We start from the raw sequence: 16,557 nt of genomic DNA, 5'->3' as shown, positions 1-16,557 counted from the left end.
CCTGTTTGGTCATTACTTATTAACTTATCTAAAACTGATCTGATTCTTTGAGAAATTACTCCAGAAGCTATTTTATATGTGATATTTAGAAGGGATATGGGTCTCCAATTTTTTATTAGATTACGTGGTTTATTTCCCTTAGGGATACATGTAATAATGCCCTGTCGTTGGGTTATGGAAAGCTGCCCAACTGAGAATCCAAAATTTATAGATCTGATTAAAAATTGCTGAAGATTTTTCCAAAAATACTTGAAAAATTCTGCCGTAAAACCATCGGAACCAGGACTTTTATTGTTTTTCATTTTTTTAAGTACATTACCTGCTTCTGCTAGTGTTATAAGACCTTCTATACTATTAGCTTCAGATTCAACTAATTTAGGAACATTACAACCTCGAAGATATTCATCAAGATTAATATTTGTAACTTCTCTGAAGCTGTACAAATCTTTATAAAATGTGTGTATTTCTTTTAAAATTTCTTCCTGGTCCGTTATAATAGTATCATGTTTTTGAAGATTTGGAATTACTTTTGAAATAAAATTGCGGTTTTCTAGGTTAAAGAAATAAGAAGTAGGTTTCTCACCTTCCTGTAACCATTTAGCCCTAGATCGAATAATACTTCCTTTAGTTTTTGTTAAACGTATGGCTTCTAGTTCTCTCATTTTGACTTCTAATTCTTCACTATTACTATTTGGACTATTTTCTAGGAGTTCTATAGTTTTCTTGAGTTCATTTTCTTTAAGAGTTTGCTGCTTTTTCTTATAAGATGAATATGAAATGGCCTTTCCTCTGATTTCCATCAACAAAGTCTCTAAAAATAACTGATCATCAATTACAAATTGTATTAAGTTATCAGGAATAAGAGAAAGCGAGTTTAAATTGTATACTGGAAGACAATACTGTTTTTTAACATTCTCAATAACGTTTTCTACTATTTCTGGAATAATCTTTATCATATAAAAGAGAATTATTGAATTTCCATAGGCCTTTTCCTTTCTTAAAATTGTTAAACTTCATAGATATCATAGGGGCAGAGTGATCAGTTCTATAACCAGGTTCAATATATGACTTTGTTATTGAAGATACTAAGTTTTCTGAAATGAGGAAAAAATCTAATCTAGCTTGTTTTTTGGGATTTCTTTTACGCCAAGTGTACCTTCTAATATCTGGATGTTGATTCCTGTAAATATCAACAAGGCCTTTACTTTCAATTATTTCTAAAATTTTATCTCTTGCTGCATTATTATTTATGTTTCGATAGTTATCATAGTCTTTTTCAGGGTCTAAAACAATGTTAAAATCGCCACAAATAATTACGTTCTGATTTCCGAAATCGTCTATTGTGTCTGTGATCAAATTAAAAAAATTGGGACTATCGCGATTAGGACCGTAAAGTGTTATAAGTGTTGTTCTTTGGCCTTCGATATTTATGTCTATAGCAAGAAAATTTCCATTTAAATCTCTCTTTTCTTTGTGGACCTTACTCTCAAAATTATTATTCAAAAGTATTACTGTACCCCGTGAGTTTGAAGAAAAAGAACTGAAAAAACAATCAAAACCCCATTCGTTTCTAATAATATCAGATAAATCATCCGTGAAATGAGTGTCCTGTAGACAGTATATGTGATATTTTTTATCTCGAAGGTATGAGAAAACATCTGTTCTTTTAACTTTGTCGCCAAGACCCTGACAGTTGGCCGAGAATATGTTTACGCTACTCATGTTACATGTGGGAAAAGATAGTAAGTTATGAGGCTTGAATCTCCCCAGAAAGATAAAGAAGGAAAGAAAGGAAAAGCAGATTTTAAAATCTTATCCATTGGTCAATAGGCATTAGACCACGACTCACCGTAGAGGGACCCTAGAACAGAACAAACATATCATCGAGACTCCAATCATCGCCGGAAGTACTACTTTTCTAAATAATATGAGTCATAGTCAAACGTATGCTTGAAAATGTACCCCAACCTATTGAAGACAAACGTATAAATGACTAGGATTGGAACACTAGTATAATCGAATATGGAGCGGACGACTGTCCGTATCCTAAATTGCTAAGGACGTAAGAGTAAGACAGAGTTGCCGTTCGTGCGGTATAGTTATAATGTAGGCATAGAACAAATATGATAAATCAAGTAACAGAAGACGGAGGGGAAAGAAGGGTGGAAAACATTGAAATTTGCAAATACAACGTATTCTAAATTTGCAGTATATGAAAATAAAATCACTACTGTAGAAACAAACGTTATATGAGCATAGAAAAAAAAAAAAAAAAAAAAATGCACCTCATAGGTACATACAAATTGTGTATGTAAATGTCATTATAGAGAGAGGTAAAATATTACGACAAACAAACTCACCTTTCGATAAACAGAATATCGTATCCATCCATTTAAGAAGAATGGGAAAAAACAACTCACTATTCCATTTCACACACACCAAAACTTAAATAAATAGCAATCGTTGTTAGACACGTATTGAATAAGAACACTACTTTCGAAACGAACTCGTACATGTATACATTGTATATGGTCAACAGGGCATTTAAAGCCAAGTCACGGTCGACCAGTCACCACAATATCCATCAAATTCTCCTGTAATTAAAGTTCGCATCGTTTTCCAGAAACTGATTAGTTAGTTTTGTGTCAGGAAACAGTCGTCTCTTTTTTCCATTCTTTAGGATTACGTAAAGTTTGCCATCAACACTATATGAGTTCTGTACACACTCTACCTTAAATGCGTCTTTCAATCTCTGCTGATTAGTTTTTGTAAGGTCCTCGAAAATAGTGATTCCGGAGCCCTTCAGTTTCCGCCTGGACCTGGTTATTTCGTGTTTCTTGCGCCTGTGAGTGAACTTCACTATGATGCTTCTTTTCCTGGCATTATCGAATTTCCCCAGTCTGTGCGCTATGTCTATGTCGTGGGGCTGGAGGGGCACATTGAGCTTGGTGTTGACGAGCTCAACCACTTTCTTCACACATTCCTCCACAGATTCTTTATCAGAGTTGTCTTGGAGCCCGTTAATCCGTATAGAGTTTTTCCCGACCGTGTTGTTCTAGGTCGTTATAGCGTTCCTCAAGATCACTGATAATTTCATCTGAATCGGCTTGTCTCTGCTCAAGAAGACACAATTTGTCCTTAAGTTCTTCGTTTTCTGTTTCAAGCGAGTTGATTCTTCCTTTGAGTGAATTTACGAGCTCTTCGTTTTCACGATGTATTTGAGTCTGTAATTCTTCTTTCATGTTTGCAATCACAGAGTTCAAAAATTCCTTTGTTGCGAAATTGTCAAGTTTCCGACACACTATATCTAGTCTGTCGGAAATCGTTACACTATCTCTGGATGTTGTTCTTCTGGAGTTGGACATCGTGAAAGGTATATAATAATAAATAGTATATATATGTACTAGTCCGGTAATGAACACAATAGTTACATGGAGAGTCCGGTGAGTAGTGGTCACCGCGCACTATGTCAAGCCATCGCCACTAAAAAGTACACCAAAAGCGACATTTTCCTCGAAGTTTTCGAATCAATAATCCAGTAATGAATAGAGAAATGTCTTCTAATAATCCATGACAAAAGTCGTAGAAAGGAGTCATATAAAATCGCCAAGAATGGTGAATCTTGGCGGAGCGTATTTCTAAGCGTCTGTATACAGGTGCGCGCGACCTTGACCTCCACAACACAATGTTTGTAATGATAAATCATCGGTGTGTACGTATGTCAAGCATCATATCCTTGATTCTTTAATCAAGAATTTCTTCAACTGTTACGTAAAATTTCATTCTACAGTCACAAACTTTGCAATTCACAATGTATCAAAGATACAGATTACAGGAAAATATTATTTAATTAAAGCGAATTCGTTGCTGAACTCCTCGACAAAAAATCGGAAACTTTTATTTCTGTGTGGATTTTCTTTTATAATTACACGAAGATACCTGCTATTAGAGCATAAATTAGAGTATATTCGAGACAAAGTTATTGTACGATTAACTTCACTCAAAAGTAATCATAAAAAAAATCTTTGATCGGCTTTTCCTGTGACCGTCGATGTAAGTGATAGCACATCAGTTAAAGTACAGCAATAAGCCACGGACTATTGTGACGTCACACGGTTTAGGGCTAGAAAATATGCATAATCGGGCGGTCAGAAAATTTGACCTCGATATCGGCGGTTTACAGGTTAATCCGGTCGCGCGCGACACGGAGAGGTTTCTACACGGTCTAATAAAGCCATTTCCAGCATAAACTAAAAAATTATCATTTTTGACTACACAAATCCTTTAAATATATCACGGAATTATAAATGCTTATAAATCCTTGTATATATGTAATCGTGTTCCGTATTTTATTAACACTTTTTGAACTTGATTTAGGCCTAATAGTTATCGGACTAACGCACCATTTTATCATAATAAAAATGTAAATGTGTACAGATTACCGAGTACCCGGATGTACTGTTACATGAATCTCCTAAAAGTGCTGACTTGCAATATGGCGTGTGTGTCAATGATTATATATATATAAAGTCAAGTGAATGTATTATATATGCCAATTCATAAATACTTGGTACTGAAACCACCCCCATTTTGTATCCCAACATCGTCAAAAGTATCATCAAGGATTCATAAGTGAGAACTGTCTCTTTACCCTACTAAACACCACGCGTAACGCTAGACGTATATGAGTCTCACTTATAAATCCTTGGCTAGACGAACCGGGAAATCGAGTCCAACGAAACACCAATGTGAAGTTAATAAAATTTCACAACGTTTAGTACTTGCTTTAAGGACGGAAGATTTAGAAGATATGTCTTAAATTTTTGTTAAAAAAAAACAACTCATGAAATGACGCTTCAGAAAGTAAGACGGTAACCCTCGCACCCACAAGCTACATCAAAGGCTGCGCCGGCGGATATTAACGGAAAATCAGTCGTCGCCCAACGTCACGGTCAGTACACAAACGCAAAAGCTCCTACGTCGTACTTGCCCAAAACCCAGCGTGACTTATTCACCTCACATACGTCCTTGGTATCATCAAGGATGTATTTTAGACACAAAAATCCTTAGTATCATATTATCATCTTATTATAAGCGACCGCGGTGTGAAAAAGTGCTCACAGAAATTAGACATACACTACATATGACACTATATATACAATGGTCTCATTAAATTATTAGGTAGCTGTATGACTGTGTTTCTGGTGTTAAAAATCATACACATATGATCGCATTGAAAAAGTGTATACAACTATCGTCGGCCATTTTTCTCACTTCGAGCTCCCCAAAATGCATACGCATCCCCTTCGTAACCCCGCAGGGTACCGCTAGCTAGCTCCTACCCGTGGTGTCAGGATGGCCCCAAGCAATATAGCTAAATTTGTCCACGGCGTCCGTTATCTGTGGAGTTAATTAGTCGGATGACACGTGTGCGGTACACAGTACACCTGAGAGGTGTATCTATAGCGACAACATATAAGTAAATGTACAGGTAATATAATTCACCTGACAGAGAGAGAAGAACATATACTGGCAATAAGTTTTTTTTTTTTTTGTAAAGTTCATTCTTTGTAAACCCCCATTAAAGTGTACTGGGTTAAAAAGGGTCTTCCCGAACTTCACTGACAATCTAGTCTCTGTCTTTCGTTGATTAGCATTTTGAGTATATAATTTTTAACAAATGTATAGCACAGTGATCGTTCATATGATATTTTATGTTTATCATAGTGACGTTGTGTATCGATTACGTCACGCACTAAATATAGCCTTGAAAAAATTGCTAGCCGTTGGTCGGTTTGTGTTGACACAATATTCCATGTAAATGTGTATTTTATGGTGTAATAAATAACATGCCAGCTATGATAACTCCCAGTAACTGGGTTTCGAAAGGTGTGCTCTTAAACTGTAAATTGTATGAAAATTCTGTTATTATGTGACCTTCTTTTTAGTGCTTTATTCGATTCTTGCCATGACGGTTCATCAGGATATCTATTCAAACCAATATTATTTTCACTTTTGTGTCTCAGTTTTAGAAATAAGATATGATGATTAATACAGACACCGGTATATCCCGATGTCATTTCCTATAACGAGTTGTACATAGATCTAACAAATATCCCCAGCTAACCAGTTGCTTTTAAAGACGTTTTTAATATTGTCCAGTGATAGTAATATTAGGAAAAAAACCCTTTTAAAGATATTTTTAGGTGTAACGACGTCACGAGTATAAAAATGCATACTGAATCAGAAACGTATAAAAAATTAATGTATGTCGTTAAGTTTCAGATTCAATAAGTTAATCGACAAAGAAATAATGATTTTAAAAAATTCGTTGAAACCTCACTACCATTATGTGTAAACTGGAATATGAAGAAATGTACACGTTTTATCATTTAACCAATCGATGAATACAGCTCCCTATACTACTCTCCTTATGGTCGTATCCAGAGTACCTCTCTTTGACGACACAAAAGAAATCATACATGACCAAGCTAAGTTCGCTTCGTTGTAATAACATAGGCCTGGGCATGGCCTCGTAATTAGGGTAGTAGTAAAAACCTTTACCATAACAACTGACTAATTAGCAAAGACAGTATATCACCATTGTTTATTTAAGTCAAACATGTAATTATGTAATATCAAATAAAAAAAAACAATTGTGAGAAAGAGTGATCCTTTTAATGACCAATTAAACTTCTTAATTGCCGGAATATTGTTTTGATTTTATAGTCTTTGTCATTCCGACAAAAAATATCAGTGGCCAAGGCTATAAATACTCCCTCACACAATCGGTGTATCTACTAGTATACTCTGTTTTGTTGACCAGTGGTCAGCACGACAGCTTTGTATCCGATTGGTGTTTGGGAGGGCGCCGATCTAGCCATTTAGGCGATATCGTCGTCCTACAACACCGCGATCGCCATATATTGTGGTATACTGGTATAAGTGAGTTGTTTGTGCCACGTCCGTCGTCTGGACTTGTACGTGTGTTGTAATTCGTTTATCGTCTGTCGTCTGTGTTCATTGCGAATCGTCCGCTGTCCTTCGTCCGTGTTCTATATAATCGTCTCTTGACCGTCGTCAATCTTTGTAAATCTGTTAGCTCTTCGTACTATCGGTCTTTCCCGGTGTTCCAAGAAGCAACAACATGGAAGTAGAAGAACTATACGAAACAACATCGTCCCAGGACTTTGACACTTTTACCTCGGCAGGAAAACTAAATTTTGACACCCCTGATAAGATGCAAGACTCAAAGGATGCTAAGAGAAAGAGAATAAACTCCCCACAAGAAAACGTAAGTAAAGACGCAATCATCATACATTGCAAAACTGTGAAATTATCCAAGTGTAACCCTATTAAGATCCAAAAACTTGTTACATGTGTTATAGAATACCCAGTAAAAAGCATCAGGGGCCTGGGAAATGGAGACTTGCTGATAATATGTACTGACGATATGCAGAAAAGGAAATTACTTAAAGAAAAACAGTTGGGTGAGTACAAGATATATGTAAAAGAACCAGTTTCAACAGACAGAGTAGAAGGTGTCATATACGGTGTGTCACCAGACATCTCAGATGCCGATATATTAGAATGCCTAGAAGAGGCAGAGGTTGTTAAAGTCACCCGTATGAAAGGGAGACAGTATGAGAGTATTGAAGGCAGTACAACTGTGAAACTAACTTTTAATTGTAAAACCCTGCCCGAGCGTGTATCCATCGGATACCGCTCACACAATGTCAAACAATATATACCACCACCACCGCTCAGGTGCTATAAATGCAATCGATATGGCCACATAGCGGCCAAGTGTAGAGGCACCCAAAGATGCCAAAAATGTGGGGGAGAACATAAAGTTCAAGACTGTACTAGTGAGACCAAAAAGTGTGTTAACTGTGGTGGACAGCATAGTGCTGCATATGGTGGGTGTCCTGCCAGGAAAACGGCAGTTGAAATTGTAAAAATTCAAACCACTGAGAAATGCTCTCGCCGTGAGGCAATAGCCGAGGTAAAAAAATCTTACGCACAAGCTGCAGCGGAAACTACAGAAGTTAATCGTGTACCCTATACCGGTGTGGCCGACTTTAACATACCGCCGCCAAAAACAACCCGTCCATCCGTCCGTCCGTCCGTTGTCCCAACACAGGAACCACAGGTAACGGTTCCAATAAAAAAACTAATGTTGTTACTGGTCTCCGTAATTACCAAATTTCAATCTGGCGAGAGCTGGTCTGAAATTCTTGTGTATATACTTGGCCAGGTCGATACACTGTTCGGTATCAATCTGGATGTTCCTTTAGTACCCGCTGCAGAAACAACTTAAATGGCCCATAACACCACCATCGGTATAGGCATCCTACAATGGAATGCCCGGAGCATTAATAAAAATGGCACTGAATTATTAAATTATATAGAAAGTAGACCTGAAATTAATATTATTTGTCTACAAGAGACTTGGCTTACCAAAAACACCAACTTTTTTATTCCAGGTTTTTACCCCCCAATATTAAAAGATCGCCCTGAACATCAACGGGGGGGGGGGGGGAGGTGTAGCAATATATATACGGGATAACCTCGTGTTTCATGAATTAGATATCACAAGTAACGTATTGGAGGTGGTCGGTGCTGTTATAAAATTACACGACAAATCTATAAGTATAGTAAATGTATACAACACCGCTACTTCCAATAAACACGAGGATTATACCCATCTAAACCAATTTATAAGTACCCCATACATCATGTGTGGGGATTTTAATAGCCATCATACCCTATGGGGAGGCAATTACTGTAGTGCTAAAGGCAATGCCTTATACACTTATATAGAAAATAATGACCTTACACTACTAAATGATGGCTCGGGCACCCGAGTAAATATATCAACTTTTGAAATGTCAGTATTAGACCTTACCTTAGCTACACCAGACATTGCCGGACAGTGTACCTGGAGGGTTCACGAACACAATTTTGACAGTGACCACTTCCCCATCATTACACACTATAGATGTAAACCGTTAAGAAATAATACAGGTAATAAAGCGGGTTGGAATTTTAACAGGGCTGACTGGGTGGGCTATACAACATCTAGTGAAAGGGAAGTAACTCCGGTATTACTGGACGGCAATGTCGAGTCAAGTCTAAAAAATATCACCCAGGCCATAATAAATATAACTAATATTAATGTTCCTTTAAAGCAGAAAAAGAACTATAAATATTCTGCAGTACCATGGTGGAATGGGGATTGTGAGCGGGCAGTACGTGCCAAGCGCAAGGCTTATAACAAAGCCAGGAGAAGTTTTAATTATTCTTACTTGCAGGACTACAGAGAGAAAAGAGAGGCTTGTAAAACAGTTATCAATACAGCAAAAAAAGAACATTGGCAAAACTACTGTAACACCATTAATAAAGACACTACCATGGCCAAGGTCTGGAAAGCTGTCAAGGACATGAAAAACACAAACACATGTAAAGAAATACCTGCACTAATACACAACAATACACACATTACAGAAAATAAAGAAAAAACAAACTTATTTGCAGCCTCCTTTTCCTCTGTAAGTAGTACCGAAAATTATAATCAAGATTTTTTGCAGCACAAAACACAATTTGAACAAGAACAGTCTGATTTTATTAATAATACAGAACCTTGTGATAACCATATAAACAATATTTTTACATTTCAGGAATTCACTGATGCGCTTGCGCAAACTAAAGACACAAGTCCTGGGGAAGATAAAATAACATATAACATGTATAAAAAATTAAGTGTTCCAGCACAGAAAGTCTTATTAGATTATATCAACCTGGTATGGATAAGCCAAAAAGTCCCTAATAGCTGGAAACACTCCATTGTTGTTCCAATATTTAAGAAAGGAAAAAATCCTAATATACCACTTTCTTACAGGCCCATCTCACTTACATCCACCCTTTGTAAACTTATGGAGAAAATGGTCAACAATCGCCTCAAATGGTACCTTGAGTGCAACAATTTACTTACAATCAATCAATGCGGGTTTAGATCTAACCGTGGAACAACCGACCAACTAATAAAACTAACTAACGAAATTCAAAAAGCCAACCTTAATAAAGAAAGTCTATTAGCTGTATTTATTGATTTTGAAAAAGCATTCGACATGATGTGGAAAGATGGTTTATTATATAAAATGAAAAATATGGGTATACATGGAAACATGTATGGTTTTATTAAAGATTTTTTACAGGGCCGAACTATACAAGTGCGTATAGGGGAGACGTACTCAGAAGTATACCCAATTGAAAACGGTACCCCCCAGGGCTCAGTGATCAGTCCTACATTATTTAATATCTGTATAAATGACATATCTGACTGTATTACTATTAAACAAAATATATCACAATTTGCAGATGATAGTGCCATCTGGAAAGCACATCGTAACCTACAACTATTGAGCACCGCTCTATCCAAAGACATTACTAACATTCTAAATTGGTGTAATACATGGGGATTCAAAATATCTGAAACCAAAACTATTGCAGTGCTATTTCGCAGAAGGGGTTCTGCTGAGTTTAAGTCAAGAACATCGGAGGTGAAAATTAAAATGGGGGAAACACTTATATCTATTAAAAATGTTGCAAAATTTCTTGGTATGTTTTATGACAGAGGTTTAACCTGGAGCACACATATAGATTCTGTGATACAGCGGTGCGAACAACGCCTAAATTTAATAAAACATTTAAGTGGTACTAACTGGGGCTGCGATCGTTATATACTAACTACATTATATAAAACCTTAATTAGAAGTATAGTAGAGTATGGCGCTGAAGTATATAACTCAGCCGGCGATACACATCTAGCGCGCCTAGATCAATTACAATATAAATGTTTAATGACTTGTTTGCATGCTATGAAAGGCACTTCACTTTCTAGTCTGCAGGCGGAAGCCTCAGACCCACCCTTTCAACTCCACAGGAACTTTTTAATTTGTAAATATCAGCTGAAAATTGAGGGACTTAAAACCCCGCACCCTACAATAAACAGCCTAACAGAAGATGCCAAATTCATATATAATGAACCTAAAATGCCAATAACATACAAATCGTACTACACTTCGATAAAAACAATCAAATCTTCTTTTCAGGTAGCAAACATCACATCTCACACCTCCGAGTTCAGCCCAATCCCACTGTGGACCCTGAGCAAACCGGAAGTGAGCACCACACTACACGACACCGTAAACAAGTCAATGTCGCCGGCAGATGCCCTAGGTCCTGCAGGTCAATATATCCTATCTTTTTCAGGAGTACACATATATACTGATGGATCTAAAGATCCAACCACACAACTATGTGGATGTGCTTTTGTCATTCCGGAAATGAATATCACAAACAAATTCAGACTAAGTAATCATATTTCAATTATGACTGCTGAACTAACAGCTATTCTACTCACTCTCTACAATTTTTAAACACCATTGAAACTAATAACTATGTATATGTAATATTTACAGACTCACTGAGTTCATTGCAGGCTATACAAACGCCAGCTTTCAACATTAAGAATCCAATTGTTTATGAAATTTTATATCTATTGTCTGTAATACGGACTGTTCAGTTAGCTTGGATTCCGAGCCATGTCGGCATCCTAGGTAATGACTTGGCGGATACGGAAGCCAAAGCTGCCCTTAAATTAGAGCACGTCATAGTTAAAGTCCCTCTATCTAAGGACGAAGTAAGGTCTTTTTTGCAGGCACAGGAAACTAAAATCTGGCAAACTAAATGGAATGAACCAGACGTGGGGAGGTCTATGAAAACACAAATGCCCATTTTGAAAAAATTTACCAACAAAATTAATTGTAAAAATTTACAGCTAACCAGAGCATATACCCGTCTTCGACTGGGAAAATGCCGCCTCAAATTTTATCTATACCAAATGAATTTACATTCTGATGGATTATGTGAAACATGTAACGTTCCAGAAACCATAGAACACTATCTTTTATATTGTGATAAATTTTATTTACAGAGACAACGTTTTATACAGAGATGCCGACATATATCAAGACACCAATACACCAATTAAATTGTTTCAGTTATTTTCAGACTCCCCACAGGTCTCATCAGCTGTAACCAAATTCATCTCAACAACAGGAATGGCAGGAGCACTATAGGTATCATTATATATACTGTGTACTCACATGTACATATCTCTTGTAGTCTACGGACTACTTTGTGCTTGGCACGTACTTTTTAAAATCTGACTATTCGACAGAAGCCAGCACAGGGGCCTGTCGCATCATCAGTCACCAGTGGCTTATAATAAGACACCTTTTATATTAATTGTTACAATATCCACCGGGAAGACCGTATTTCTTTAGAATAGGCTAGATGTGTAGTGCTAGGTCTAGGGGGGTTGGGCATTAGTGGTGTGCCGTATCGCTCGGCACACCTTATAGGCCCATCCCCCAACCCCATCCCGCTCTTTTTTGCATAAATAACTTTTTATAAATAAGGGGGGAGTTTGTGATACTGCTGCGTCAGTTGAAACAAACGATTTATTAAACTATATATGTAAAGTCCTAATAAATAGGGAGGTTTTTTTTTTTTTGCTTTTATAGCTAGTTTTTGTTAGGAAATAACACTTTAAGCTTTTCAGTAAGATTTTTCAATAGTATAGGACTAAATAGCATTATAGCACATCATGTACCACCGCTGATGGTTAGCTTATATCAGCCCGACACGAGTGCAACAAATATCATGTTCATTATCGTCCAGCATTTAGGTTATCGACATTCATAAATCATATGATGACATGGTTCCATGATACGTCCGGAAGGGGGTCCCCAACCACTATTGTGGAAACATTGAAGATTCATAACGTCCGGGCCGCTGGTTAGCTTATAGTGACCTCGGAGACGGATGACCTTTAGTCTGAACTTGAACATAAATTTAAGGGTTAAGTATACATGTGAGTACATTTACACACACGTGTGACAAAATTTTCATATATATACTTTACATACTTTAAATACACATGTATTTTGCACTTGTGACTGGAGAAGTGGTATAATGGTGTTAAAACACTTGTTTTTCTTACGGGGCTAGTTACTAACACTACAAATGTACATCACCTTTTTTCCATAAGAAAAATGGCGATAAACTATCGCTCAAGGATTATTATTTTTTCTTTATAATATACTAATATTAACAAATCCTTGAGTCAGAATGTAACTTTTTTTTTTTTTTTTTTTTTTTATAATCACCAGTCGGTGAACAGTATGTGGTACTTTTACCAAATACTATCGACCTCCCTCCACTGATACAGGTGTGGACAAAGGGAGGTAATCCAAACTCCGGCCAGAAGACAGGGCTTGGCCCATCTGGCAAAATTTTTCAATAAGTTATTCTTCATTTTTTTTAACACTTGATAAACCCCCTGTAACGAAAACTGTACTCGTGGCAGGAGATACAGTTTGACAAATGAACAATCAATGTTTTTTATCCTACAATCCACCACAATTTTCTGGCATCTTCTCTGTAAATTAACTATAATAACGAACTGATTCATAATAATATGAACATGGTCTCATCCTTTTGATTTTCCTTAAAAACTTATTCCTTATATATACCAACATCCAATTTCCTCTAGTAACCTGGATAATTACCTTATAAAATTATTTTTGATCGGTTTAGAAGCTACCGACACACTCTACTTGTTTTCCTTCTGTTTGATAAATAATACATGGGTCTCCCCCCACTGTACAGATGTGGAATAGGGGAGGCAACCCCTACATTACACCGGCCAGGATACATAAGGGCATGGCCCGCCTGGCATTTTTTCTCTAACGATTTTTATCTCTTTATCTTAAACTATATATACATAGTATAACTGTATAGTTATATTATTAGTCAACGTTTAACGTGGCAGATTAAACAGTTGATCTACATAATTATAGATATATGAAAGAATACAGCTAATCTGGCTTCTAACTCCATTAAATTTTTTAAATTTTATTTTTTTTTTTAATCTTTTAAATTTATTCTTTTAATTAACTATACAAATAATACGTATCCGTACGTAAAAAAATTTTAAGCTGGTTGGTTCCCTCACATTAAGTTACTTTACTAAGTATCAAATAATTATTATTGACGGCGAAGTCATTTGATACTATATTTTTAAATTAATTTTTATAAATAGATTTATATTACAAATTTTGATCAATATATCTAAGTGATTAATAACAAAGTTCTCATTGTTTTTCTCCTCTACTTTAATAACGCATACACTTAATATAATTTAAAAGTCAGCACACACCATAGGAACCCCCGGACAATCTATACCTCCGGCCAAACCCGGCAAAAGGACAAAGTACCGTACTTAACGGAAGCGGTGAAGTCCTCTACTGTCGGGTGTAACTGGTTGTACTAGACCCGGGGCACAAAACAACTGTTAAAAATACTCCCCTATGAACAACAACATACCACAATAACTACACTTTTTATAAAACAGAAAAATTATTTTCATATATACCAATAAAATGTAAATTTTTTATATACATTTATCAGTAAGCCTTCTTGGCCCCTTTCGGTCGCCCTCCCACGACATAAACATACTATCACGTGGGACAACGTAACACCTACCACAATAGCGACTGGCGCACATGGGCCCGCCCAACCCGCCACTACCACCCACCAAGTTCCAGTTTGGGGTTATACTCGTATCGGCACTCGTCGTAGTAGTAACATGGCACCCAAAGCAAGCGGATCTAAAGGAGCTAAGAAGGCGGCCACCAAGGCTAAGGCCAACCGTGGAACTGACAAGAAAAGGAGGAGGAAGAGGAGGGAATCCTACAGCATCTACATCTACAAGGTGTTGAAACAGGTGCACCCCGACACCGGTGTGTCCAGCAAGGCTATGTCCATCATGAACAGCTTTGTCAACGACATCTTTGAGAGAATCGCCGCTGAGGCTTCCCGTCTCGCTCACTACAACAAGAGGTCCACCATCACCAGTCGGGAGATCCAGACAGCTGTCCGTCTCCTTTTGCCCGGTGAATTGGCCAAGCACGCCGTCAGTGAGGGAACCAAGGCTGTCACCAAGTACACCAGCTCCAAGTAAACTTCTGAACAAAGTTTACTGAAACCACAAACGGCCCTTTTCAGGGCCACCCATATTTCCCAAAAAGTCCCCAATGTCACTCGAAAATGCGCAATATGTTATTTGTTATAGTAGTTAGTTATTGGTGTGAAAGAGATATTGATGAAATATTGGTCCAAGACTTACATACACAAGTGAAACACATATTTAATGATGATTACAAAACATATTAACTTTACCATTGGAGACAAATAAATGACAATGTCGTTACCCACACATATGCTAATGTTGTTGTCGTCTGTAAGCGTATGGAAAAGGAGTAAATTATAAATGAATTATATAAAGATGCTACACGACCGATGAATGGTAATGTTTATGTATGAAAAAACTTGAGCCGACAACAATAAGTATTTTTCTTCAATAACAAGTTTACTTACTTATACACCATTGGAAATGTAATAAAAACAGGTTTGTAATATAACTAATTCCAATCCATAACACTGTCTGAAATGAAATGAGGTACTGATTGCGCAGACAACAAAAGGAAAACTAATTATTATAAATGTAAAGTAGAGGTTATACACGTATTAAGCATCAATTACTGGCCAACTGATGTTGTTATTTAGTTCCATATATGTATATTTTATTTGTGTGTGTACCCATTTATCGTTATGTGTATGCGTAAAATTCACTGTGTGGTAATATTTATATTGATATGTGTATTCCGTCTGTAGATAGACATAATATTTGTTGTTGTTTTGAATCGGCTACACATGCGTATGGTATAGTATGGTATGGTATATTCTAGATTAAATAAAAATTTGTTATTGCATACTTTGGATTTGGTAAAATATATTTTTGTATTATATTTATGTAAGATTGTTTAATACTTTGGGTACGTTGAGAAAAATTAGTGCTACAACACTTTGCGTAATTTCGAGTGATATAGGAGCTTTTTGAGAAGTTTGGTGGCCCTAAAAAGGGCCGTTTGTTTTGGTTGTAGACAGGCTTCGTTCTGGTTTAACCGCCAAATCCGTACAGAGTACGTCCTTGCCTCTTCAGAGCGTACACAACATCCATAGCTGTGACAGTCTTCCTCTTGGCATGCTCGGTGTATGTAACGGCATCCCTGATGACATTCTCAAGGAAAACCTTAAGGACACCACGGGTCTCTTCGTAGATGAGTCCAGAGATACGTTTCACACCACCTCGGCGAGCCAGACGACGAATAGCGGGCTTGGTGATACCCTGGATGTTATCACGCAACACCTTCCTGTGCCTCTTGGCACCTCCCTTTCCGAGTCCCTTTCCTCCTTTACCTCTTCCAGACATGTTTACAGACTGCGAGCAGTGACTGAAATGACTCCGCTCACTGAAAACCGCGTCATATAAGAATGTCTAGGCCGTGTGAGAAGACCTCTGCGTTTTTGTAAGCACGGCTTTCATTGGTCATAATTCCAGCGTTCTCTACAGCGGTGTGGTATGGT

At 37.1% G+C, this 16,557-nt stretch overlaps 2 protein-coding genes and 1 pseudogene across 2 annotated transcripts; 1 reads left to right on the top strand and 2 right to left on the bottom strand.

The window, feature by feature from the left end:
• Nucleotides 1–1,923: 1,923 nt before the first annotated feature.
• Nucleotides 1,924–5,038, bottom strand: LOC138311904 (protein unc-13 homolog C-like; annotated as a pseudogene).
• A 9,640-nt stretch (nucleotides 5,039–14,678) lies between these two features.
• LOC138311907 (histone H2B) lies at nucleotides 14,679–15,141 on the top strand. Its single transcript, XM_069253056.1, has one exon. It carries the CDS (start codon nucleotides 14,717–14,719, stop codon nucleotides 15,089–15,091), a length of 375 nt encoding a protein of 124 aa, XP_069109157.1. The 5' UTR covers nucleotides 14,679–14,716; the 3' UTR covers nucleotides 15,092–15,141.
• Nucleotides 15,142–15,962: 821 nt separating this feature from the next.
• On the bottom strand, nucleotides 15,963–16,451 carry LOC138311906 (histone H4). Its single transcript, XM_069253055.1, has one exon. It carries the CDS (start codon nucleotides 16,400–16,402, stop codon nucleotides 16,091–16,093), a length of 312 nt encoding a protein of 103 aa, XP_069109156.1. The 5' UTR covers nucleotides 16,403–16,451; the 3' UTR covers nucleotides 15,963–16,090.
• Between the last annotated feature and the right edge of the window lie 106 nt (nucleotides 16,452–16,557).

This window comes from Argopecten irradians, unplaced genomic scaffold, assembly GCF_041381155.1.
Source record: "Argopecten irradians isolate NY unplaced genomic scaffold, Ai_NY scaffold_0154, whole genome shotgun sequence".
Lineage (NCBI taxonomy): Eukaryota > Metazoa > Mollusca > Bivalvia > Pectinida > Pectinidae > Argopecten > Argopecten irradians.
The sequence above is the reverse complement of the archived record's forward strand: the minus strand, read 5'-3'. Positions and strand labels throughout refer to the sequence as shown.